Source organism: Passer domesticus, chromosome 14 (assembly GCF_036417665.1).
Source record: "Passer domesticus isolate bPasDom1 chromosome 14, bPasDom1.hap1, whole genome shotgun sequence".
NCBI classification, from domain to species: domain Eukaryota; kingdom Metazoa; phylum Chordata; class Aves; order Passeriformes; family Passeridae; genus Passer; species Passer domesticus.
In genome coordinates this window covers 504,934-530,194 of record NC_087487.1, presented here as the reverse complement: position 1 = coordinate 530,194, position 25,261 = coordinate 504,934, and the positions used below count along the sequence as shown (strand labels likewise).

Here is a 25,261-nt window from a genome sequence, read left to right as displayed (position 1 = left end):
TATAAAACTGATGAATAATCCTTGGGACAGCCTTGCCACCCAAGAAAAGGAGATTAAGGTGCCACAGATGCTGACTATTGTAATCTTAGTAGCCCAGTGGCAATGCCAGATGTCTGAAAGAAGAAATTAACTACCCTCAAGCAGAGGCTCTCCTTTTTAACCTCTGTTTTTCTCATCATCCCCATTACTGCTTTGTGGTCCTAGATATAGCTCCAAGAAATTGCTGAAAAATGATGGTGCTGCACCTTGCATTTAAATATCACACTTCTGTAGCACAGTATGAATCACATTATTGCAATGGGAAACTGACCTTTTGGTTATCCATTTTCTTTTAAAATTCTGTGGTACTCTAGCTTCTAATTAGCATTGCAAGCAATATTACACTTAATAGCACATCAGGGGTGTGCAACAGAAGTATTGGGGAGCAACCCATGTAATACAGAGGAGCAGGTTCAGGATTCTTCTAGGCCAGTTTGTGTGGCACAAAAGCCCAGTGTCGTAAAAGTTTTATCTCACTCTAGAATGAGCCAAATTTGAATGGAAGTTGTGACCAGCATCATTATATGCTGTTTCCTATAAAAAAGCACATAATTTGGGCAAATATTCACATATCTCGATAATGATGCTTTTACAAAGAGGCTTTCGTTCAATTGCTTTATAGTTATATTTATATAATGTACAATGAAGTATAGATGAGCTGTCACAAGTGTAACTGTTAAAAATTATACATCCAGATTCCTTTAAATAATACTCAAAATCATTCTTACAGTGTGAGAATGTAACAGAGTTTTAGCCTCCATAGTGTCCACGTTGGAGGAGGAACAATATTACTATTCCTTCTTAGACATTGAAAAGACTCATGACAGCACAATTGTTTGCAGTTCATGCATTAAGCTCTAAGGTCGACTCACCATATTTCTTCTGTAGCCAAGGTCTGGGGAAACTTGCCTTGGACATGTGTTCAGAACAAGGCACTGAAATGTTCTAACATTTTTGAGACAGGAAAGATGCAGTACTGTGTCAGTTTGTAGGAAGCCATTTGGTATGCTGTATTTTCTCTTCCATGTTCTAGATGGAAGAGTTTCTGGAGCTGGGAGGTGACGTCTCTGACAGCACTTTGGATGACATTATTAACTCCCAAAAGCCGAATCAGTGCTGTGTTCTGATATACACCTCTGGAACAACTGGGAAGCCAAAAGGAGCCATGCTGAGTCATGACAACGTAGGTACTTAAGGCTCCTCCTGCAGCAGAGGAACAGCAAAGTGTGGGGTATTTATTTATTCCTGTGGTTTGAAATGGCTGGTACATCCTAGAGCCCTGAACTGCTTTTGCTTTTACAGCGTAGATAGTGTACTGCAAAGCAAAGGGCAGTCAGCTGTTTCTGGTAAAGTACAAACAAGGTAAAGAATGAAACTCCATTCAAACAGCCCTTCACAAAGTTGATCAGTTCTTTACGAATATGAAATGTTTATTCGCTGTATTTCTTGTGAGATCTAATGCATGAATTCATAAATATAATTCACAGATTGCCATAAAGTCTCTCAAATTAATGTCATAGGTCACCATGAAATGAGCAAATCATATACATCAGCCAGTGACTATCAAAACAGCCTGATGGACTGCTTTTGCAGATTTTATTAAAATTGGGGGTGGATGTGTGGATTTTTCTCTTCGGTGTTTTTTGTTCCTGGACTTGTGTGCAGGTTTCTATGTCTGTCACTGAAGTATAATACAGCTCCAGTGCTCAGTGCTGGTGCTGACAGTAACCCTTACCTGTGTTGTTGCAAACAGAAAATTCACAGTTATAGACAAAAGCAAAGTTGTTTCTAAGAAGACTTTCCACAGAGGTTTGCTTGGAAAGATACGTGTTTGATGGCTGAGAAGGAGTGGGAGGTGGTAGGGAGCCTTTCTGAATAAACAGAGAATCTTTGAAAAGGGATGGTCTAAGTTGAGGCCTCACCCCTTAAAGCAGAAATTATTGCACACATGCACAATGTGAAAACAGCAATTCACCCAAATGTAGGGAATTAGTGCACTAGTACCTGGAAGCAGAACATGATGAACTTGAGAGACAAAAAGACTGATTTGGTGTTACAAATCTATGCTCTTTTATATCAAAGGAGTCTGGTATCATTTCCATGCCAGCTGCCAAACTATTCTTGGCTGCTGATCACAAACAGGCTATTTTTATGTTGACAAACAGTGGAAAGCATGCCATGCCTGTAGCTGTGCTGCTGCCTTCTTTAGTCAAAGATGTTTGCCACTGTTCATGTGCAAAACCAGTGCTGAGTCAGTCCTGCATGACTCTCACAGGTCTGCTGTGTGCCTGTGTGCTGTGAAGCTTGAAGTAAAAGCAATGAATACAGACACATCTTAAAGACATTCTGTTCTTCCTAATGTGTGTCTCCCATAGCTGCTTGTCCAGTGCTGCCACCTAAACTTGGATGGCCTGGCAGCATGCTGCTCCTTAAAACCCTCTCTTGAGAGTCTCTGTTTCCTTAGGCCAAGCCTACGCTTGCACCTTCTAATTTATTACAAAGGAATGTGCTGTGATAACAGGAATACATGTGGTTTATGTCTGTACTCTGCCATCTTGAATACTCTCATTTCTGTATCCTGCACTACCCAGTTTAGATTACAGACTCATCTGAGAAAAAGCTGTTTCTTTTTGTTATTTGGGGTTTTCTGGTTTACTTGTTTTTTGTTTTTTTTAGGGGGTGTTGTTTGTTTTGGTTTTTATTTTTGTGCACATATGTCTTCTCCATTGTCTCTCACACCGTCACATATATTTATGCATCTTCCATGTGCTATGTTCTGATGATGAAGATATGCATATTTAGCATTCTTGAGCTGCATCTTCTGAGATAAAGTGGGAAATAGGAGGAAGGAGGGGGAAACATGATCCAGGTTCACTAAGAAGTCAAGCAACACAACTTCAAAACTATTCATGTATGTGCTGCCTCTCATGAGAGGTGTGGGTGTGTATGTGTCACTTGGGAACCACTGCAGTGAATATCCCAGAGGCTTCCAGGGGAATAGAGCACAGCTGCTGTCTTCCTCCTGAGTGCTTAGCCAGGGGATCATCAGTACCAGGCAATGAGTTTGTGGCTGATTCTGAATTGTCCTTTGAGCTCACTGATCACTGAGTATTTATTGTTCCTTTTCTAACTTACAGATACAGCACTGGTGGAAGTGCCGGTTTAATAGAAAGCCTGCAGAGCTGGAGAGTTGGAAAGGAAGGGGCAGAGCAGTTTGTTTCTCATCCATCCAGCCCATGGCTGCCTGGCTGAGTGTGTCACTAGGGCATGGGGAGCTGCTAGTGTTCACAACCCAGTCAGGCAGCACAAATGCTGTATTTACTTATGTTATCTGCTCTTCCGTATTGCTGCAAAGGTAATCTGTCTTTTGGCAGTGTCCCCAGGGAACTGACCAACTGGTGTGTGGTCAATATTGCAATGTCTTTCTGTGAGCACAGATTTTTCACTGTTTCATTAGTATAGCAAGAGGATAACAAGTTTGTGTTAAGAGGAAGATAGGAGAAAAACCCAAATCAAAATCCCGACCATACCTAATTTGTTGTATTATTTATTCAAACAGATAACTTGGACATCAGCCCATTGCAGCAGAGCAGGAGGTATGCAACCTGCAGAGGTCCAGCAGGAGTCTATAGTCAGTTATCTCCCACTCAGCCACATAGCTGCACAGATCTATGACCTATGGACTGGAATCAAATGGGGAGAGCAAGTTTACTTTGCTGAGCCAGATGCTCTAAAGGTACCTTGTCTTGCATTACATCTAATTAAGATTACACTTCTTTCTCTTAGAAAACATCCCAAGGAGAGAATATGATATTTGAAAAGTTGTAGAGGATGAAGATTGAGAGTCCATTATTGTGAGAGTTACGGAAAAATAAAGCTCATTGTATTTGTGATCCAGTGCTCGAGATTCTAATTAAAATATATAATTCATATTCATAAGGTTATTTTAAGGCAAAAGAAGTATAAGCAGTTTTTTGAGAAAAGGGAGGCTGGAGGAACTAACCCTGTGTGTTTTTCCTCCTTGTGTACATACCTCCTCCAATGTGTCAGACTGACACATATTAGTGCATATGGGTGACTGAAGTCCTTCTTTACGTTCTTCATATTTAGTGATGTTCTACAGAATGAAACATTCAGGTTTTACTTCACCAAAACTCTTTATCTCTGCTGTGTGCCTTTTGTTGAAATTATTATAACAGGGCAGCTTGATCAACACACTAAAAGAAGTGCAGCCAACATCTCACATGGGAGTTCCCCGAGTATGGGAGAAAATCATGGAGAAGTTAAAGGATGTTTCTGCTCAGTCAGGATTTATAAAGAAGAAAATGCTTTCCTGGGCTATGTCACTTAGCTTAGAGAGGAACCTGAACGGCTCAAACAGGTGTGTCATACAATGAGTAAGATTTCCTGCAACCTGAAAATAGCAATTTGCTTGTAATAAACCATGAAGCCTCAGTGAGACTCTTTGTATAAGTGGGTAAAATCTGCAACACAGCAAATATAGTGCTTGGGGGAGGGTATAGTTATCAATTGTTATTGATATGAATTGTTTTACAATGAAGTGGGGAAATTTCTTATGCAGAATGGCATTCCAAATATCATTCCATGATATTCCTTTGCTCGTCTTATCATTCAGTTTCTCAGATAGATCTTGCCATTTTCAGATTTCGATGGTGTAGGTTCTCAGAGACACATTTAACTGATAAAAATCAGGAATACAAGAGCTGTGTTGTATACAATATGTTTTTATAGATTCTTTATGTATTTGTTGAATTCGGATACCTCAAGAGTTGGAGGTAGGAAAGCTCCAAAGGTAGGAGAAACAGAAGACACCAAATAAATGAAAGAAGTATGAAGGTGAATGTATCACCTTACCTCATGTTCTAACTTCTGTCAACATCGAAAACCAAATGACAAATACATGTCCAAACAAAATCTGTGCCTGATGGTGTTTTGAAAACTTCCTAGATTGCTCTGACTTACTTGTGTATTTTGTACTCAGCAGTGATCTAAAGCAGCTCTGGACAAGATTAGCAGACTACTTAGTGCTTGCGAAAATCCGTAGTGCACTGGGGCTTTCTTTCTGTCAGAAGCACTTTTCTGGTGCTGCTCCTCTCAATACAGAAACACTGTACTTCTTCTTGGGTCTGAACATCACTCTCTATGAGGCCTATGGGATGAGTGAGACCACAGGCCCACATTGCCTTTCTGGGCCTTACATTTACAGGCAGCACAGGTAATTTTGCTTTTATTACTATTTTTTAATATGATTGGTTTCATTTTATCTATGAAAAAAGTATTTACTAAGGTCAGCAAAGATACTGTAGCTTATTTTATTTTTCCTGAGTGCGTTGCCACTCTGTTGTGACTTTGGGAGTCAGAATAACTTCCAGGTCAGAACTTGAACAGGTTGACTCCATAGCACACTGTGGCAGGAGCACTGAAACTGAGTGCTCCTGTGTTGCAGCATTATAGCCAAACACAGTGACTACCTCTGACATATACCCTGGCCCTTGGCCAAGGGAGGAATGCAAAACCTCAAAACCAAAAATGGTTTTATGCCTGCAGATACAGGGGGGAAAACAGCAAGCACAGGCCAAGACAGACTGCCAGAAAGTGCTCAGACACCTTGATAAATCTGCCCTAGTGAAGGAGTATTCCATGGCTGTTGGACAGTTACAGCATGATGATAATTGCAGTCACAGATACTTTGACAGTTTCAGGGATTTGGCACCTTGGCCAGCTTGTCAGTATTATGTTTGATGTTCCTGTGATCCTTGTGGGGTTTTTCTGCTCTTCTCTGGTAGCTGTGGTAAACCAGCACCTGGATGCAGAGTGAAACTGGTGGACAAAGATACAGAAGGCAATGGAGAAATCTGTTTCTGGGGAAGGACTGTTTTCATGGGTTATTTAAATATGGAAGACAGAACAAAAGAAGCCTTTGATGAGGAGGGGTGGCTGCATTCTGGAGATTTAGGAAAGCTAGACAAGGATGGCTTTCTCTATGTCACTGGAAGAATTAAAGGTAATAGGCAAAATCTTGCTCTCTGTTTATGGTAAATGTTCAGCACTATTCAGTCATCTCTCAGTTGTAGTCCATCTAATGAAGTGTCTTTCCTCTAATACTGGCAGGATTGCCCTAACAGGAAGGTGAAATAAACTTTCCTGTGAGAAAACCAAAGTGTGCTCTGTGTTCAGGGAAGGCTTCCCTCTAGTCTAATAGGTGGAGATGATCCAGTTCATACAACCAGGCTTTTCATCTCCAACACCTTTACTCAGTATTAATTACAATTAGCAATATAAACTACTAACACAGGTTTAATGTGTCATGTTTGATTTGAATGCTAGCATTAAGCTGTCCAGTCTCCCTTTGAATCTTGCCAGTGTCTTAATTGCACATTAGAATGTTTAGGCAGGAAGGGGGGACACCCTCTGCTACAGAGAAATTGGTGCTGTAGGTCAGAGGTTGGTTCCTCTGGTGTCTTAGGTTAAGTGTTTGCAGAGACCAGAGCTGAAGCTCCAAAGCAGAAGGGAAAGCTACAGCTGAAGCCATGCACTTTGATGTTACTACAGGACGCTGGCTGAAGGCTCATGAGACTGAGACTAGTCATGTGCTGACTTGGAGGCTTTCTTCATGATACATATTCAGACAGTGGGATTGGTCACAGGCAAGATGTAACTGAGGAAGAGCTAAGAATTTAGTAACTATCATCTTAGAATTTAAGATGAATCACTAGGAAGATAACACAGATGAGTGAATTCGTCACAGGTGGCATCATGTCCTGGTAGGAATCAGGACTGAAGTTGGTACTATTAATAGCCTGCACCAAATGCAGCTGTCTTGATTTTAACTTTTCTTGTCTGATTCATTTGCCTTTAGCACAGCAGTATCAACCCCTTGTCTCAATTCGTAACGTTTGTGTTTCTCTTATATCTGTCTGGATTGCTGAACTAATAGCAGTTACTCTAAATTACAGGATAGGTAGACAATCCGGGGTAAAATAACCATATGTCCAGTTTCATTGAAGTTTTAAATCCAAGTCCAAATAAGGACAATCAAAAATTAAAGGCCAGAGAGATTGGTAGAGGATCTGAGACAAAGACTGACTATTACAAAAGGAGGGTGGAATGAAAGGAAAAGCTAGACCTAGAAAAGTGTGTCTGTGTTATTTGTTGAAGCATGTTCTGAACTGCTGAAAGACAATTATTTGAGCACAATTGGAAGTCAGCAATATAACAAAAGCAAAGAATTGCAATTTACTTAGAGACTACTCACGTTTGTAATAATTTCATGGAATATATATATTACACTTAGAACAAATGTTGCTTTTATCAAGCCTTCCTCCAGTAGTAACTTATTTTTGTCTGACCCCTCTTGGTGGATTTAAGAATTGATTTTAATCATTGTAACAATGAACTTGCTTTTGGTGAGATAGCAACAATAGAATAGTGGGTGAATCCTGTGCTAATTTGGAAGACATGATCTCTCAAAGAAAAATTCCAATTATGTAACAGTCCCTTGAGAATAAGCTGTTACTGGATAATGTAAAAAATATCTGCTGCAAATATACTGAGGGATATCTGAGAACTTGAGCACACGTTTGAAAAACTAGCATTTTTGTTTTGAAGGTAATTAAGAGGATTTATGGTATTTGAAAATTATTATTTTGGAAAAAAAATCTTGGTTTTTTTATGTCAGAATAAGAAGAGCCAGACATGAACCTGATCTCTGGAATTAATTTGAATTCAACTAATAGCCTTTCTTTTTTTTGCCTAGATTTGATTATTACAGCTGGAGGTGAAAACGTGCCTCCAATTCCAATTGAAGATGCTATTAAAAAAGAACTTCCAATTGTTAGTAATGCTATGGTGATTGGAGATAAGAAGAAGTTTTTGTCAATGTTCCTGACCCTAAAGGTAAACCAGTTTTAATATTGCCTTCAGTGAAGTTATACACCTGCACCTAACAAAAGAATAATAATTTTGAACATTTGTAAAAAGACCTAAAATTAGATGAGGATGATGTTAGCAGGGGGAAAAAACATGTAGCAACTACAGACAAATCCTGATGGGTCTAACTTAGGGTTACCTGATCTGCCAAACATCCACATATTTACTGCTGTTTCTTCTACATGTACAAGAACTACTGTCTATTTAAATGCAAAATTTTATATAAGAAATGCTGGAAGATTGAGAAGTCTTTGTAACAGAACACAACAATAACTTTTATGCTTACAGATGAGCAAAACAAATGTTTCTGTTATGGGCAAACCCAGAAACCTTCCAACAGAAACATTTCTCTACAATTTGTTATTTTTATGATACAAGAATGATGACCATGGAACAAAATAATTAATAGCCTTGATGTAGTATAAGCTTCAATAGAGAAATCACTGTTCTCCTAAAACATTTGCACTTCAGTTCTGTGAACATACCTAGTAAATGCCACTTAGGTGTTGTGAAGTTGCTTACCTCTATGACTGATAATCCCTATCTTCAGGTGCAATAGAAATACTAATTTAAGAAGTCTAGGAACACTTCTATCTCAAGCTGTTTACATTACACCATAATTCCATTGAACGATGAGCTAAATGTTTCCCTGTAACAATGGAGTCATTTGGAAAATATGGAAGAAATTCAAGGTCAGAGATGGATTCTATGGCCTAATTCATTCGCACATTTTAAGTCTGTTCATGACATCTGCATATCAGCCAAAAATATTTGCATTTGGTAGCCAAGTGGAAAGAAAAGCCCTTTATGATCTGTAGGTGTTTCTGCTTTTTCAGGCTTACAGAATGTATGTTTATCCTGAGCCTTCTTCCCGAGGGGGAGGGCCTGGTCAGAGAACCGGGTAATGCCTTTTAAGAGTGACTGTTTAATGATTTCATTCATTTGATATTTTAGAGTGTGCTGGACCCAGATACATCTGATCCTACTGACATTCTCACAGAGCAAGCCAGAGACTTCTGCCAGAGGAGTGGTAGTAAAGCCACCAAAGTGTCCGAGATTGTAGCTACAAGAGACCAGGCGACCTACAGAGCCATCCAGGAGGGAATTGACAGAGTCAACAGCACTGCTACCAACAGGGTTCACTGCATTCAGAAATGGATCATCCTGCCAAGAGATTTTTCCATTTCTGGGGGAGAACTAGGTAAGAACTTACTGATTTATCTTGAGGTACACAAAGTTAAGAGGCTGCTGATCTAAGAAGATTCAGTACAGGAGGAAAAAATGGTTATGCAGTGTGTGGTAAGTAATATAATTGTAGTTTTTGCTGTGCACACATTTATGAATCTGTGTCATTTGCATGTAGAGCTCTTGTATTTCAGATTGTCTTGGGTAATTAAGCAATTTTGGTTAATTCCATGTACATTAAAGTATTAATAACTTTCAGTAGTAATACTGAAAGTAATGCCTGGAATGGCTGCCTAAAACAGAGGCTAGACAGAGTTGAAAGAGAAAGGGTAGGTTTTTCTTGAAAGGCCTTCAGAAGGTACACCTCGGGCAGTGCAGGAGGGTCACAGACTGCACCCAAGATGGACAAGCCTCACATGTTGTTCGGACAGATGTAAGTTTGGTCTCTTTGCATACTGAAGGTTAATGTCCAGTTACAGCTTCAGGTAGTGGAGTCTCATTCCCCTAGTTTGCCCCCCCTGCCCCCCACTTCACTGTAGTTTACATTTTTGGGGCCTGTGAAAAAAAGGTAACCTTGGGTTTCAGGCCTAGGGAGAAACTTTTTTTCTGAATAAAAGTGGGAGAACAGTAGCTGACAGGCCATGGAGTTTGAGAGCTATACACTAAAGCAGTCCTGATCTGGAAAATGTAAAAGCTAAAACTTAAGGCATCAAAAGTTTCTCTTTGAAACAAAACAAAAAAAAAAGGCAGGAAGACAGCGAAAGCCTGATAATGGAGCCCAAAGCACATTACTAGGCTCTTTGAATAAACTGGGAATTGTTTGAAAGCTTCCAAAAATATATTTCTAGCAAAAAAATAGTAGCCAGTTACCACCTTCTTATCTGCAGCTCCCTTTGGAAGTCCTCATGCTTATGTGGAGGCAACCTCACATATCACACTTGCTTCTCACTTTCAGCATTTATCTGTGCTTAGAGGGGGGCATGTTCTTCCCAACAGCTCTTCAATAAAAAACTCAGGCACCAAAGCTCAAACTGAGTAGGAATTTTTGTTCCTATTTCTGGAATTGATTCTCCCTCTTTTAAGGTCCCACAATGAAGCTGAAGCGGCTCGCTGTGCTCGAGAAATACCGAAATGAAGTAGACTCCTTCTATAAAGAATAAAAAGTGTTTCCTCCAAGCATTAAGAAAGATCTGTGAACAAAAGGAAGTATTTTCTCATCAAAAGCATTAACAAAGATTTATGCTTTAAGTTTGCAGTCTATTGAACCAAACCACTAGAAAGCTGCTGTCAGTTTAGTTGTTCTTGATACTCACCTTATCATTTGTCCTCTTTTTACAGAAGCATCTACAGTGTGTCCATTGTCTAATACTGCTTTTACTTTATGACCTTAATGACTAAAACATCTTTCTGTGTTATATAAAGCAGATATAACTAATTCCTCTAGACTGAAACATAACAAGTTTTTTGTAGTCTTCCTTTATTTTCTTTTCTTTTGTTCTACAGGATGTTTCCTGTAGCTCATGATATATTTTGCTAGATAGCAGTACTGCTTAATGAAACTGTCATACCACTCCAGTGAGATTAAAAAAAAATAAATTAAAAAATCAAAAGGGCTGGGAATTTCTTTCCCTTCCCAGAGAACACTTTCTTTTTCACTAACACATTTCAGAACCTGAAGACATTCTTGTTTCTATAATGCCTAGAATTCAGACTTCTGTGAACACAGCAGTTTGCTTCTTAAGTCCATGTTGGAATATGCATTACTATTTCTTATAAAAACAAATAATCAGAAGAAGTAGGGGAACAGCTCCCTAAGACTGAAAGGCATGAAGGAATAATGACAGGAGCTCTCACATTTAAATGCTATTACAGAAACTTCTTTAAAATTGTTTTGTGCTTTTCTTTGAGCAGTGTTCATCAGTGTGTATCTGCATGTTTCAGTATTCACATTGCACTAATCCTGACAAATGTGGGCTGTATTTCTTAACTATATGCAAAATAAATCATATTATGAGAAGGAAATGCTTGGCACCAAGTTGTCTAAAGGGTGTGTTGTAAGTGATCACTGGCAGACAGCTCTAGTAGCTCACACAGGTAAGGCAGGCCACAGCCTGTTACTGAGACGAAGAAATGATGGAGAATAGGATAAGGTTTCCATAAAAGTTTCATTACCAATCTCACACATCTTACAGACCTAAGATTTCTTGCAAGTGCCAATAATCAGCTCAATATATAAGACAAAGCAGCAGCCTAGGATTATAAAAACAAAACGAGCACTAGGACTTTGAAAAGTTTATTCTTCCCCATTTTGTGCGCAATGGTAATTCAGAATTTCTTTAACAATATTAATCTGAAGGAAACAAGGAAGCAGCAGCTGGGAAAACACAGAAAGAAATGTTGCCCTATTCACAAAAAGCTGAGTGTGAGAGGAATAAATCTCCTCCAGCTTGTCGTTAGACTGTATAAAAAAGCTGGGATGCTTACTTTAGAGAGTACCACAAAAAGTTGTTACTCCAAAGTTGTTTTACTTCTGAAACAACCAGCCCTAAACAGTCGTAATAGATATTACTCCACTTAGTTACTTTCTATGAATAGAATGAAGCTGTAAGAAGCCTGCTTCTGGCAGGAGGGATAATACTGTGCTATACTAACGAGTTTGAAAATACATATTTACTTGTCAGGTGCAGGAATGGAAGCAATACCTCGATAGTTACAGATCAGAATGACTCGAGTGACAATCTGCATCTGATGGGGAGAGGAAGGGAGGGCAACGAGTTGCTTTTGCACCCATGAAGCTTAGTAAGCAAGGAAAAAATAGATTCAGATCCCCTTGAATAGGGATGAAATGTATTTCTGGAACATAGACACCAGAGCCAAACCGCTGATCTGTCTTAATCCATTTAGGACTTGTCTCTTACATCCAGAGATTCTAGAATAAAATTATTAGTCAATACAGCAAGACACACTGAACACACTGTGCAGAAACTACAACACAAAAAGCATTCTAGCTGAAGTAATGAAATATTTAGTGTAGATTTGCAAAGTTAATACTTTTCCCTCACAATATATGGTGGAAGTAATTTTGTATTCTTTTCCCTCATTAGAACTCTATTGTAAAGTGTGTTTCAGAGAGGAAAACTTGGAAGAATTATTTTGGTATATAGATTTGAAAAATAACTTTACTTCAGCATTAATTTTCACCCCTTGTTAATGGTTGTAGTTTTTTTTTTAAATACAGAAATAGATTAAATCTCTAGAATTTTGTATTTCTTAATTAATGCTTTTTGTGGGCAGGGCTATATTTCATGAATCACCAGAGTATTAAAGTGGTTTTCTTGTTGCTTCTAACACAAAATTGCTATTTTAAGTTATTTTATACCCGTTTCTGTTCATGAAGATCATCTTGTGCTACTCCTAGTCTGAAAACCTCTCTTTTTAATTTCAACAAGATCAATAAAGTAGGTCTTAAACATTAAGGTGCATTTATATTTCACTAATCTGTTACTGGTTTGTTTGCATAACTTTTTATGTGGAAAGTAAAATCCTCTAATTGAAATGGAAAATATTAGACAGTTACAGTGCCAATAAAGGAATTCACTTACATTAAAATGTTCACCAGATAGAAAAAAAAATAAATAAAACAAAGCACTTGGAAAAGTCCACCGAAAGCAGGCACAAGCATCATTTGTAGCCATTTGGACTAGATTTATTAATGGAGAGGCCTCAGCTAAAAAGTTTGCTCAAGAGATAAGCAAACCCTATGCATGTGGATATCAGGTTACATATGTTGTACTCTGTGACATGTCCTTCCAGAGTCCTCAGCAGGAGGAAGAGGAGGAGGAGGTTTAGTCTTTGTCCTGTACTCGGCGGCAGATCTCCTCTGTGAATTCTGAACACTTAGCATTGCCTCCCAAGTCTTTTGTCAAGACCTGAAAGAAAGAAAGAAGAAATATAGTTAGTGTTACTGAAATGTATTATGGGGCCAGTCTTGTCTCTGAACAATTCTGGATGTTCTCATGATATGTTGTCTATAGATGGTAAATAAGGTGAGCAGGAATACATCAAGTTTTAGTTCTGCACCCCATAAGAAACTTCGTCAAAAAGGACTGTGCAGGGAGAGAAAACCTGAGTATACATGAAGTACTTAAAATGTTACCAGATTTGAACGTGATTTTAACATGATTTTATCCTAACTACAGGAATAAAGTGTGTGTGGTCAAAGCTCTACGAAGTGCTTTAAATGGTGTAATTAATGATTAAGTATTTACATCTTCAGTAAGAAGTTTGTGCTTTGGAAGTAAAATTCATATATGAAGGCTCAGCACAAGGACAACTAATTGAGAGTAATTCAGAAAAACTGGGTCTTTTTTTAAATGAAACCCATGCAGAACAAGCACACAACTCTTAATGCTGCATGTTAACAATTCTCAAATTTGCTTGTTTATTTAAGAGAGAGGAAATGTAGAGTTCAAAGACTCTTTCATCAAGTGCAACTACTGTCTGGCATCATGAAGACAGTACAATAAAAATAAAAAAGTGGGTAACATTACTAGCTAGATTAAAGCACTCTGGGAGTACTAGCTAGATTAAAGCACTCTGGGAGATAATTAAAATATTAGTTTCCCTCCCATACACACGTATCTTAATTAACGTGTTGAGGGGAAGGGAGGAATAACAAGCAAGAGAAGCAATCATGGTTACTACTATAGGACCTTGTAATTTAAAATCGCATTTATGGGGCTTTTCAGTTAAAAAGACTGTATCCATTGTGAGCATATAATTGTAACATTGTAAGTAGCCATGTCACAAAACTTGTACTGTTATTTTCCATGGCATTACTGACCTACAGATGGAGGATATCATTCCCAGAGCAGTAAATGGGAACTTTTCAGGAGTACCTCTTTATTCAGTTGTAAGTTTACATTTTTTTAACTGGCTCCTACATACAGCAAGATAGCTGCAAACTTACAAAATGATGGCAACTTTTGGTTTCAGCATTCCTGTTACTTTTAATTACAATGCAGCTTCTCATGGTCCTGCCTAAAATAAATGAACCAGCGCATGACTAGCTAATCCTCTTTAACTGCAATCTTCAAAATCTTTCCAACTATGTTTTCAAGAGATGGACATGAATTTAGAAGAGTGAACCAATAATGGTAAAACCACAAATTTGTCAGGTTTCAGAGCATAAGCCTCCTCTCCCCCCAGTATCCCATCTGAGTCATTAATCTGAATACACTCTCTTCCAAAGAGAAACATATACAATCCTCAGAGAAAAAAGTTAATGCTGGATAAAAACTGTTCTTTTTTAGTCAAAAATGAGTGAAAGCAGTAAGAATGAAAAAAGAAAATAATTAAGCTGAAAAAGCAGAAACAGAAGTATTACAGTCAGTACTTAAATGCTATAAACAAACTGGATGATGAAGTCTGTGAAAGGGAAATGAGTGTCCTTCACTTCAGGATGCAGATTTCAATATGTATGCTTCATAGGTTTCATAAATTTTATAAGTGAAATGCCAAGAGTTACTCGAAACTCTGATCCCCTTCTTGAAAAACAGACATCCAGTTCACTATTCTAGAGTTTATAAGCTGTAGAAATCTAAGACAAGCATTGCTGAGACAAAAGGAATGCTACAGCCTGTCCCCTTATTACTGCAGGGCATATTTAATATCACCAAAGATAATATAATTACTGTCAGAGAAGGACAGTGGCACTGCTCATGGAACAGGCCAGCTCAGCAGGCCATTCCCCGCCTGGTGTGAATCTTCCATGTTAATTTTTGCTTTGATACGATATTATTTTAATTCAGTGCATTTATTTGCACAGCCTCATGTTACCTTTCCATCTTTAATGGTATCGAAGCAAGCTGACTCAATCTTTTTGGCATGTTTGTGCATTCCCATGTGGCGCAGCATCATCACAGCACTCAGAAGGAGGGCAGTTGGATTTGCCATGTCTTTCCCTGCAATGTCTGGTGCTGTTCCATGAACCTAGAAATGAGAGTAAACCTATCTGTTATGTCATTAGAGCTGATTAAAATGTCCTAGGCAATTGTGCAAGCAACCTGAGCCACAGGTCCTCATGTTAAAACAGGACTTACTTTGCTGTGATACAGTCAGTGGAAAGGAGATACCAAGGACCAAAACAATTCAGTTCAAAGACATCAGAAAATGAAAACTAGGTCATCTAATATCTTTAAGTCGAGCCCATCAAGTTCTATTTCATAGAGGGTATTTATCATACGAAAAGTGGGAAAATAAAGTATCAGTCAAAAAAAGGATATGCAGAAAACCTACATGGAGTATTTACTTTAACCAGTCTCTCAGGGTAAAGCACGAGTATCTTCACAGTAAAACAGAGTTCTAGGAAGATCTTTGTTAGGTAAACGTCAGCCACAGTTTATGGCATGGAAAAGTTTAGATTCTCAAGCTGAGACAAAGTTATTACTGATCTGCCTTTGTGTGTAACAAGACTTACAGATTCAAAAATGGCCACACCGTTGGCACCAATGTTTCCACTGGGTGTTACTCCAAGACCTCCAATGAGTCCAGCACACAAGTCACTGAAAAAAACCCAACCACCAAATTAAACAATCCATGAGTTTTTCCATATACAGTTTTCTCTCTGCAAAGTATTGAAATGTTTTTATCAGTCAACTGCAAATATAACTTAATTTATACACCTGTATAGTCTGAGAATAATATGGAAAGAGAACAAACAGTGTTAGTCACCTGTACCCCATCAGAACATTGGAAAATTCTTAGAACTTAGCAGAAGATGATGTAATAAAGGAAAATTAAAAGAAAATTCCAAATACTACAGTAAAGCTGATAAGACACAGGCACAACAAGAAGTACTAGAAGCACAGCATATGTGTAGAAATCTCAAAAACATATGGTATGTACAGTTCCCTGTAACTATACAAAAATCTTACTTCTTCTGAAGGGGCCCAGAACTACTTTTCATATGTAAATTCCTTCTAAAAATGTGGAGGAGTTTTGCTCAGGTAGGTGAATTACTGGGGGTTTTGTGGTGTACTGTGTGCAGCTTAAGGAATGTTTTCCAAGTGACACCAGACTAGCTTTTCCCCTCTTTACTCAACAGCCTGCAGGTCACAAGTCTGACATTAGCAGATCTTCAGATATAAGCAATTTGCATTTGGTTTCCACAAAAATTAACAGAGGGAACGACAAACCAACTGTGCCTGTTGTCATCATACTGTACCCTCTGAGCTGAACGCACTGATTAACAAGCTCTTAAAACTCTCTTATTTTCACATCCATACATAATTATTGCCTACAGACTTGGCTCATACTAAGCTAACTTAGTCCTTAGCTTAGGACTAACAAGGAGAAAAGTTTGGATGACTTTGCAGAACAATATTTTCAGCTAAAATAAACCACTTAAGTTACAAAGAGCCTGGGGAAAAACTGAATACAGTCTCCATTTGTCACTCTAAGTATTTAATGCTTTTAAAGAAAAGAGATTGTCTTCTGCCTATTCAGACCCATTCAGTCTAAGGAACCTGCTTGGTATTTTGTTCATACTTTTAGAGCAGCAGGTGAGACCTCACCCAGTGGTGACAGTGTCCTCTTCAAGAACACTCAAATTTATTGAAAATTTTTAGAATGATGAAATTTTTTATGGAATTTCTACGAGAACTTTAAAATGGTTGATAGTGAACTCTCTGACATGGTATTGATGATAAGACTCCTCTGATTTGATCTCTCTTAGTTAATACTGACACAATAAAAGCTGTGAGAGCCCTGTGCACACCTTCACCAATTCTTAAAACAAGAGGTATTAGAATCTGATTTTTCTTAGCATGCACAGCCTTATCACAGAGATAGTGCTGTTTTAAGAGAAGTCTAAGAACCATTTCTTCTTATACGTAAGTTACCTTTAAATTTATTATCTGTACAAAACCAGGAGATGGATTCTAATAGTTGAACTTGTAAATAAAAATCCCAGTTCAGGCTCTTTTCTCAATCTCTCCTTAGAGGTGTGAGAAGAAACTATTTTATATAATACACTTAATAGTTCAGATTAAAACACTTCATTTTACAGGTGTTTAATGGAATTTACACTCTACCTAATAATTTTACAGATGGAAAATGTGTGCTGATAGGTTTTGCCTTCAAGACACAAAGAACCTGTAGTATTAATGTTACTCAAATATAAAATTTAATTTGACAGTAAGGAAAAGTAATACATAAACCAAGAGCTGGCAGAATATTAAGAGGCCACACATTTAGTTCTTCAGTGACTAAGCAGACTGATTTAAATGTATGATGAGCTCCCTGTGGACATCACAGTCCCACAGTCACACTGCACAATCTGTTTTAGTGCTGAGGATGAGAAAGTTTTTCTCTAATATCTAACCAGGCATTGATTCTCTATTACAATGTAAGCCATTATATTCTTCATACATTTGGAGAAATTTCTGTCTGTACCATCTGAACAATATTCATAGCCTCCATAACCAGAAAGAGATTTTTTAAGGTAAGAAGTACATTCTCATCACATAGCCCCTCCCATTAGTATATTAATAATTGAAGCAGTTAACGTCTGTTAAGAAGTCTGAGTGCATAGGATGATCTGGCTTGCATGTGACCTCAGTGATGGTTGGGAAAGTATCAGTATTTTACATGTTGGGAGTTTAAATGAAAATCTCCATACCTGAGGATGTCACCGTACAAGTTTGGCATAACAAGCACATCAAATTGAGATGGATCTTGAACCATCTAGAAGGAAGTATATTTTCATTCAGGTTAAGAATTTAAACTTCAAAAATAATAGCCACAACTAAAACATAAATACTCACATTCAGACATACAGTATCCAGATACATTTCATTAAATTTAATATCTTTACAGTTCTCTGCTGCCTCCCTGCATTTTCTCAAGAAAAGCCCATCAGACATTCTCCTGCAATTAGACAAACAAGAGAATATTGCAGTTACTGTAAGGAAGCATTACTGGAGATAAAGAAAACTGCATGCTATGTTAAATTAGAATGCATGTGGTTTAATTAGAATAACTGCATGTGGTTTAATTAGAATAATAACTGCATGTGGTTTAATTAGAATTCACAAACTTCATTTGTGACTATTTTTCCCTCCTAAAATACTTCTGTATCAGTAGTTTAAACAGCATACATTAATTCTCAGAATTACTTATATTAATTTATGAAAGGCTTAGTGAATTTGTGAAGGTGATGTCACATAATATCACATGTGGTATGACTCAGTTCAGTATTAAGTGGTGTGGAAACTGCAAAAGACACCAGCCACTTTCATCCTCAGTTTTAAAATTAATTTTCCTTGTTTAGAAGTTTCTAAAATAAAAGGTTTGGGAGGACGGATTACTACAAACTTGCTGATAAGAACATTGGTACACAATTACCTCAGCCCTGTCAATACTGAATCAGTATTGCCCATTTTTCTTAGGAGGCATTTACTTGAATTTTTCCCATTTTACTGATTCTGAGTGCCATCAGCAAAAGTTTCACATTTGAATAAGACTTAAGCAGTTATTTATAATTAAATTTTTGGAGATTTTTTTTTTTGTTTTTCTCAAAAGAAGTGTCAACATACATAATATTTGCCTTGTGCACAGCAGTCACGTGGCTTCTCTGATTGTTTCTGGCATACTCAAAAGCAAACTCTGCAATGCGCTTGCTGGCTTCCTCTGTGATCAGCTTGATGCTCTGCACAACCCCATCAACAATCTGAAAGACAGGAAGTGCATCAGCAGTGCAAGTTCCTTCTTCCCATTTGGAACCAAGCAGCAGAACTCTGAGTGAGGCAGAATGCATTTCACAGTGGAGGAACTTTTTAATGGGTGCCAAATGTAATAAAAAATCCCACTGAACCCCAGCGAGATGGGCCAAGGCAGCAGTGCGGAAGCAGAAAGGCAGCAGAAGGCAGCAGCTGAGGCACCCACCACGTGCTCGATGCCGCTGTACTCGCCCTCGGTGTTCTCGCGGATGGTGACGATGTTCACGTCCGTGTAGGGCGTCTTGTAGCCCTCGATGGACACGCACGGACGCACGTTGGCGTAAAGGTCAAAGGTTTTACGCAGCAGCAGATTCATGGATGGGTGCCCTGCAGCAATTGGGGTCTTCAGAGGCCCTAGAGGCAAACAAAAGGTACACAAGGATGAACGAGAAAATAAACCCCTCCATGGATCTGACTGCTGAAACTCTAGGTAAAGGGGGACTCCTACAGAGGATCTGCAAATTCCTGTTCAGCCCTTATGCTGGAATGCCATGGGAATTCTCTGTTCTGTCAACTACTGCACAGGCACATTCATAGCTGGGTAAAGACCAAATTGCGAGCCTTACATGGAACAGATTTTACAAAATGTATTCATTAAAACATATAAAGATACTGCTTAGTATTTTAGTATCTTAGTATTAGTACTGTAGATATTGCATACTGCTGCGTACCTTAGAAATGCCTTCTGCAGAGAGTCCAAAGGTTGTAATGCACCCAATTTCAACTACAATAACTATCAAACTTATGCCTTGGAAATTGCACAAACCTTTCCTGCAGGGAATGTTCCAAGATTACAGACAACTACCTGACAGGCTGTCCCCTATTTTATTGTGCTACAGAGGAAGAACTTTGACTTTACAACAAACTCAGGATAAACACAACAGTGTTTAATACCTGTGTATTAACCCCTAAAATACCTTTTAATCCCATTTTGTTTTTATCCATGGATTCTTTGGCTTCTGGGGGTATCATCCACTTCCCTCCTGGTCCTTGGATAGCCGAAACATTCCTCTCTTCCCACTGAATAGGTGCCTAAACACACACACTCTATGTTAATTTTAATGTCATGACTTTAAGTTTTAACTATCACAAGGTGTGTAAGGAATTTTGTCCAGGCCTTTCTAAACAGTATTTTCTCTGGTGAGTGAGGGTTTGAACTAAAGTAATTTTTGAAAAAATGTAATTAAGGAAGTGGAAATGAAATAGTGTGAGCAGCAAATCATCATAAATGTGAATACCAAAATGGCACCCTAGATGTCATATACACAAGTGCCATTTCTTTAAAAGTTTTAGAGCTGTTGAGTTCCTTGTATACAAGAGACAACATTTTAAAGCTGAATTCATTGAGGACTCATCATCCCCACTAACTGGAAGACTGTGTATGACATAGATGTGCATCTGTTATCTCAATGAAAATCTGCACATGCTCCACAATGCTTTCTGAATTTGCATTCACCACAGGACTCTACGTGGAGACAGGCTGCCACCCATTCATTTCATCAGGAATGACCACAAAGGAAAAGATACAATATTAAAGAAACTTCACATTTTCAAATCCGCATTGGATAGTTGTAATAAAAAGTGAATATGCCTGGGTGTTGTTACTGATGTGGAACAATTTAACAGGCATCTTGCCTGAAGAGCTGTATTTCCTTCCAAGGAAACTTGACAAGGTCTGGTGAAGTTTCTCAGATAGGTAAGAGAACAGTTCTTCAATACAAGTTCTTGTGTCACTGAAGTTAATGTGTTTGGCAGCACAGCAGTTGGATTGCTGAAATGAGCCAGTCCTTTCACACACACTTTTGACCTGCACTTGAAGTCATAATAAATGAAAGAACATCCTCTGTCAGTTGCTCAGGATTACTACATCAACAAGGTGATTTCACATGACATTGAGTTCATATTTCCAAAAATCAAACACAGCATTTGCTCTCAAGTCTCTACTCTTCTGTCAGCTAACAGGTTCAAGACGTGCCTTGGTATCACATTCCTGTCATTTATTAGCTGAAGCTTCAAATTCTTTCAATGGAAAAGAATTTTACTAGCTTAAATATGACTTAATCTCTTAAAAGATATTTTAAGCTTTTTTTAATATGCCTAATTAATATTTGTTGCTGTAGTTCAATTTGCAATGCTTATAGCAAGACAAACATGACTTACTTTGGCAGCATCAAAGATCTTCATGACAGCAGCAGAAATCTCGGGTCCTATGCCATCTCCTGGGATTAAAGTTACTGTTTGCACCTAGGTGAAGAAATATCAGTAGTACAACAAATGAATGTTTGTTTTCCACATAGAGAACATCTTCATGTGTTGTAGGAACCAAGTAACTATTAGAAAACAAAATAAATTTTTCCTTTACCAAATATTCACTATGAAGAACAGCAGTCCTGGACAGAAGTGAGAAGGACTGGCTTGCTTTCCAAGGGAGCGTGCAAATGTTTTGAGAGAATTGTTTAAAAATTCGCCTACTACCTACTCCTATTTCAAAACAGAGGCTGAATGTGAAAGGCAGATTCCTGCTCAGTACTCCTTGAAATTAATGAACATAGCACGCTTTCCTCTGGAAATATGGAGAGCAAGTTGTATTACCTAGTTATGGCTCTGTTCCACATATGTCTACAATATTATCAATATGCTGCATGATACTGACACATGCTAGAAATTATTACGTGTATGAAAAGTTACATTCACCTTAAAAAAAAAGGTCATGCCAAGCTAAACTTCTCAAGTGACCTCCTAAAAATCTCAGACCCATTTTAAACAATACCAACTTATTTACCTCTCATAATGTCCTCAGTTTTGTTTCTTTTATCATTATCAAACAAGTAAAAAAAAAAAATGGACAGCCCAGGTTCAACAAATGGCAGGGGAAGAATGTATTCGTCTTGGAGGAAAAAAATAAAATTATGATCACTGTTCTAAAGGTACACGCTCCAGCTCATTTTGTTTTAATTTAAAGAGATCCAACAGCTTTTATGAGCTCATTATTACCTACAGAAAAGGCAGCTCACATACATTATTTGAAGAAGAAGAGAATCACCTCACAGGCCAGAACTTCAATATATATTGACTAATTGATTTTTTTCACTTTTGAGCCCAAGAAATTCACTGTGCACAACAAAGAGAGCTACAGATAAAAGAACACTGCTTCTGAGTGAGCTCTTACTGATGAAATGCCTTGAGAGTAGTATGGTGCTGTCTGTCAGCACTGCAGGGCTCCACCTGAGCCCAAAACTGTTGTGTTTTCAACAGAATCAGCGGTGCCTCATCTTCTGATTTTTATACTGTATAAGTGATCCTTCCGTTTCTTTTCTAACTGTTGTACCTGCTGTTCTACAAAACTTATCATGAAAAGTCACAGTTCCTCTTTAAGTCCTGCTTAAGGGTGCTGAGTCCTGCTCCTGCCTTCACCAAAAAACGGCCCATGGGCACTAAAAACACATACACAAAAAAGAAGCAAAACATCTACAGGGAAATACACAACATGTAAGATAGTTTAAAGAGGACCTTGAAAAGGCAGAATTTTAGATGCAAGGAGTTCTAAAAGCAGCAGTAAAGTAAACCTAGTGCTTAGAGGGAAGTCTGCAAAAGAAAGAAAATGAGAAGCTTCTCAACAATCTTTCTACATTGCCCAATATTTATTTGCTTATTCCCAGATGAATTCCAGAAGACTGGCTTATGTCTGTATTTTGTAAAACTTTCCACACCACTTCTGTTTTTTGCTAGAGCCTTTTATATTCTCACATTGATGTGCAATTGCCAATGGCAGTGATTAACTGATATAAATCCAGGATGGCATTAAGAGCATGCATGTTCACTTGTTTGGCCCTTTATTTTTTGGGAACATAAGAGTAACAACAGTGATCTTATAAATTTCCAAACCCGCTTATTGAGAAACTTCTTAAAAGAAAAAAAAATGGGACTATTATACTCACAGAATTACCAAAACTTCTGGTCACCTTTTTTTGGGTTTTGAAAGCACCTAGCAATCGAGAAACCTGCAAAAATCCAAAACAAAAAGATGCTCTTTTACTGCACAAATGGGATTTTACAAGTTTAACAATATTGCAGCAAATCTTCTTTTTAAAGTCATATTGCTTTAAATCTCCTATCTCAAACTAGTACAAAAATCCAAATGAAACCAGAGTAGGCAGTGCTTTGCCAAGTTGCAGTCGAGCACTGAGAGCAGCAACGCCTTGTGGGTATTCTTAGCACAAGGTGAGCCCAGGACAGCCGCGCTTTGCCCCACGCTCCTGTCCTGCCTGGGAGCCCCTGTACCCCACCTGGGGTCCTCACACACATCATACTGGAAGCAAGGCTGCAGGAATTCTAATTAAATACATCATATGCTAAGGATGAAGACGTGCAGAAATCAAAGTGAAAAATAAAACACTTCATTGGTAGCAGTTGGGTGGACAGTATCTTTACACATTTTAGGTGATGTTTCTAAAACTACTTTACATTAGTGGCACTTCTTCCATTCAAACTGTGGTGAATTTTGTTCTTCTACCTTTTATACCTGTAGGTGTTGTACTGTTGCCTTCTGCATGCCAGTAAAAATTCTGATGGCATACAGAATTCAGTTTCATTACACTGAAATGCACACTGAAGACAAAATTCACCATAGCAACAAGTCTACACATCACAGTCAAAGAATTACATTTTCTGAGTATTCTGAACTGGCATTAAGCTGCAAAACTGGGATGGTATCTAAGCTTGGGCTCATACCCAGCTGAGCACCATGGACAAAATCCGCATGGACTGGTCACTCGCGCTGCAGAAAAATCACAGCCTCCCAATCTCAACCTCCTCTCTAGGACTACTGATGCTTCTGGGACGTAAGAGCCAGAAGACTTCTAACTGCTTATATTACTTCAATTCTGCCATACTCACATATGCAGGCTGTCTGCAGCTATCAGGCTAGAAATTACTTTGACAATTTGTATTCCTCTCCTGTCCCACTTGCATTTGTTATTTCTTTACTGACAGAATGGTGTGGCAAACAGAACAAACTATGTTGACACCAAGAGAAACAACTAGAAATAATATAAATCTCGTACTTTAATGATAATATAATACTATATTATAAAATAAAATGATTCTCATATTGTAATGAATGCTGGGAGAGAAGTAATCTAAGCTAGATCTATTTTTACTTGTAGTCCCACATGAGATGTACAAGGTCACTTGCAACAGGCCAGCAGTATATACCAAAGCAGGCCCTATGGTTGAGGATGAAGGTAGAGCAATCAAATGAAAATGTGAAGTTGACTGTACAGGGTAAGTGTTCTCATGGTACAGTTCCTGCATATAGAATCAGGATTCAAATTCCAGAGTAGCCCTGGAAAGGGCACAGTCTGTCTTGTCAGAAATCATGGGCCTAGTACATTATACTGAAGTTCAACATTGGTAACACCAACAAAGAATCCACCCAAGGAAAACTGATCCATTCTGACCTTAAAGTCACGTGTCATGATTAGCTCTTGACAGTTCTTCCTTACTTTAGCAGATAGGTTAAATGGGGAGGCCTCAATGACTTTGCCTCAAGCAGGCTGTTATTTAAACGTACAAAATAAATTTCATTTACTCAAGGCAAAAAACCGTATTTCCGTGACAGCCCCGGGATAAGGCCTGCGTTTCAGAATGGTTCAGAGCTGCAGATCCCAGAGGACAGGTGCGGGGGCCAGAAAGCCGTCAGCCAGAGGCCGGTAACAGTGCTCCTCCCCAGCCCGGTACGGCGGGCTCCTGGCGCCGATGGCGTTCCCGGGCCGTGCTGTCCGCCACGCGCGCCCCGGGAGCCGCCCGCAGCCGCGGGGGTCCCGCCGCTGCTGTGACCTCTACGGCGCGACCTCTCCGCAGGCCGCTCCGAGGGATGGCGCGACGCTCCCCGGCCCGGCCCGCTCCAATAACAGCCCCACGGCCCCTTCCCGCTGCCGTCCCGGGGAGGGGAGAGGAGGAAGGAGAGAACCCGAGAGCGCCGCGGGGCCGCCATTCGGCCCGAGCCCCGCGGCCATTCCCCCCCGGAGCGCTGCCAGGGCCCGGCGGCACCGCGACCTTGCGGCCGGGCGGCCGCGCCTCAGGCGCCACCAAGCTCCGGGGCGCGTCCCGGGCGCCGCGGAGCAGGGTCCGGCCCGTCCCCCTGCCTACCGTGGGCATCCATGCGGTCGCGGCCATGACGCGCCAGGGCACCACGGCTGCCAAGGCCCGAGAGCTCCGCGCCCGCCGCTAAACCGGAACCGGCGCGCGGGGAGCGGCGGCCCCGCCCCGCGAAGCTCCGCCCCGGGACCGCCGCTGCGGCAGCGCTC

General features: G+C 39.3%; 2 protein-coding genes across 11 annotated transcripts in view; one reads left to right on the top strand and one right to left on the bottom strand.

Annotated features, from left to right (window-relative positions):
- Positions 1-15,164, top strand: part of ACSBG1 (acyl-CoA synthetase bubblegum family member 1) — a 43,891-nt gene extending 28,727 nt beyond the window's left edge. For 5 of the 7 annotated variants that reach the window (XM_064388871.1, XM_064388872.1, XM_064388868.1 and 2 more), the window contains 8 exons: positions 1,073-1,222; positions 3,599-3,775; positions 4,239-4,420; positions 5,042-5,275; positions 5,847-6,064; positions 7,817-7,956; positions 8,944-9,190; positions 10,258-15,164. In XM_064388871.1, the coding sequence (XP_064244941.1) occupies positions 1,073-1,222; positions 3,599-3,775; positions 4,239-4,420; positions 5,042-5,275; positions 5,847-6,064; positions 7,817-7,956; positions 8,944-9,190; positions 10,258-10,334 (1,425 nt within the window). In that variant the 3' untranslated portion in view covers positions 10,335-15,164. The remainder of the gene's footprint in view (positions 1-1,072; positions 1,223-3,598; positions 3,776-4,238; positions 4,421-5,041; positions 5,276-5,846; positions 6,065-7,816; positions 7,957-8,943; positions 9,191-10,257) is intronic. The other 2 variants (XM_064388869.1, XM_064388870.1) reach the window with 2 other exon arrangements.
- IDH3A (isocitrate dehydrogenase (NAD(+)) 3 catalytic subunit alpha) lies at positions 11,452-25,248 on the bottom strand. Of its 4 annotated transcripts, none has more exons than XM_064388894.1 (11): positions 25,104-25,248; positions 22,916-22,954; positions 21,114-21,197; positions 19,871-19,985; positions 19,120-19,307; positions 18,771-18,904; positions 18,000-18,102; positions 17,855-17,919; positions 15,653-15,737; positions 15,013-15,165; positions 11,452-13,103 (listed from the first exon to the last, which is right to left on the bottom strand). In XM_064388894.1, the coding sequence occupies exons 1-11, from the start codon at positions 25,128-25,130 to the stop codon at positions 13,020-13,022; spliced, it is 1,077 nt and encodes a 358-aa protein (XP_064244964.1). In that variant the 5' UTR covers positions 25,131-25,248; the 3' UTR covers positions 11,452-13,019. The 4 variants fall into 4 exon arrangements, with proteins under 4 accessions (XP_064244964.1, XP_064244961.1, XP_064244965.1 ...); XM_064388891.1 differs by having other exon boundaries at positions 22,892-22,954; positions 25,104-25,246; XM_064388895.1 differs by lacking the exon at positions 25,104-25,248 and adding an exon at positions 24,413-24,665.
- Between the last annotated feature and the right edge of the window lie 13 nt (positions 25,249-25,261).

Bases quoted from the DNA above. Each gene is read 5' to 3' on its own strand.
- IDH3A (XM_064388891.1), bottom strand. From the start codon at position 25,130: ATGGCCGCGACCGCATGGATGCCCACG. The intron at 22,955-25,103 runs GTAGGCAGGGGG...GGATTTTTGCAG, and splicing joins CGACCGCATGGATGCCCACG to GTTTCTCGATTGCTAGGTGC. The intron at 19,308-19,870 runs GTATTTTAGGGG...GTTTGCCTCTAG, and splicing joins AAACAAAATGGGATTAAAAG to GGCCTCTGAAGACCCCAATT.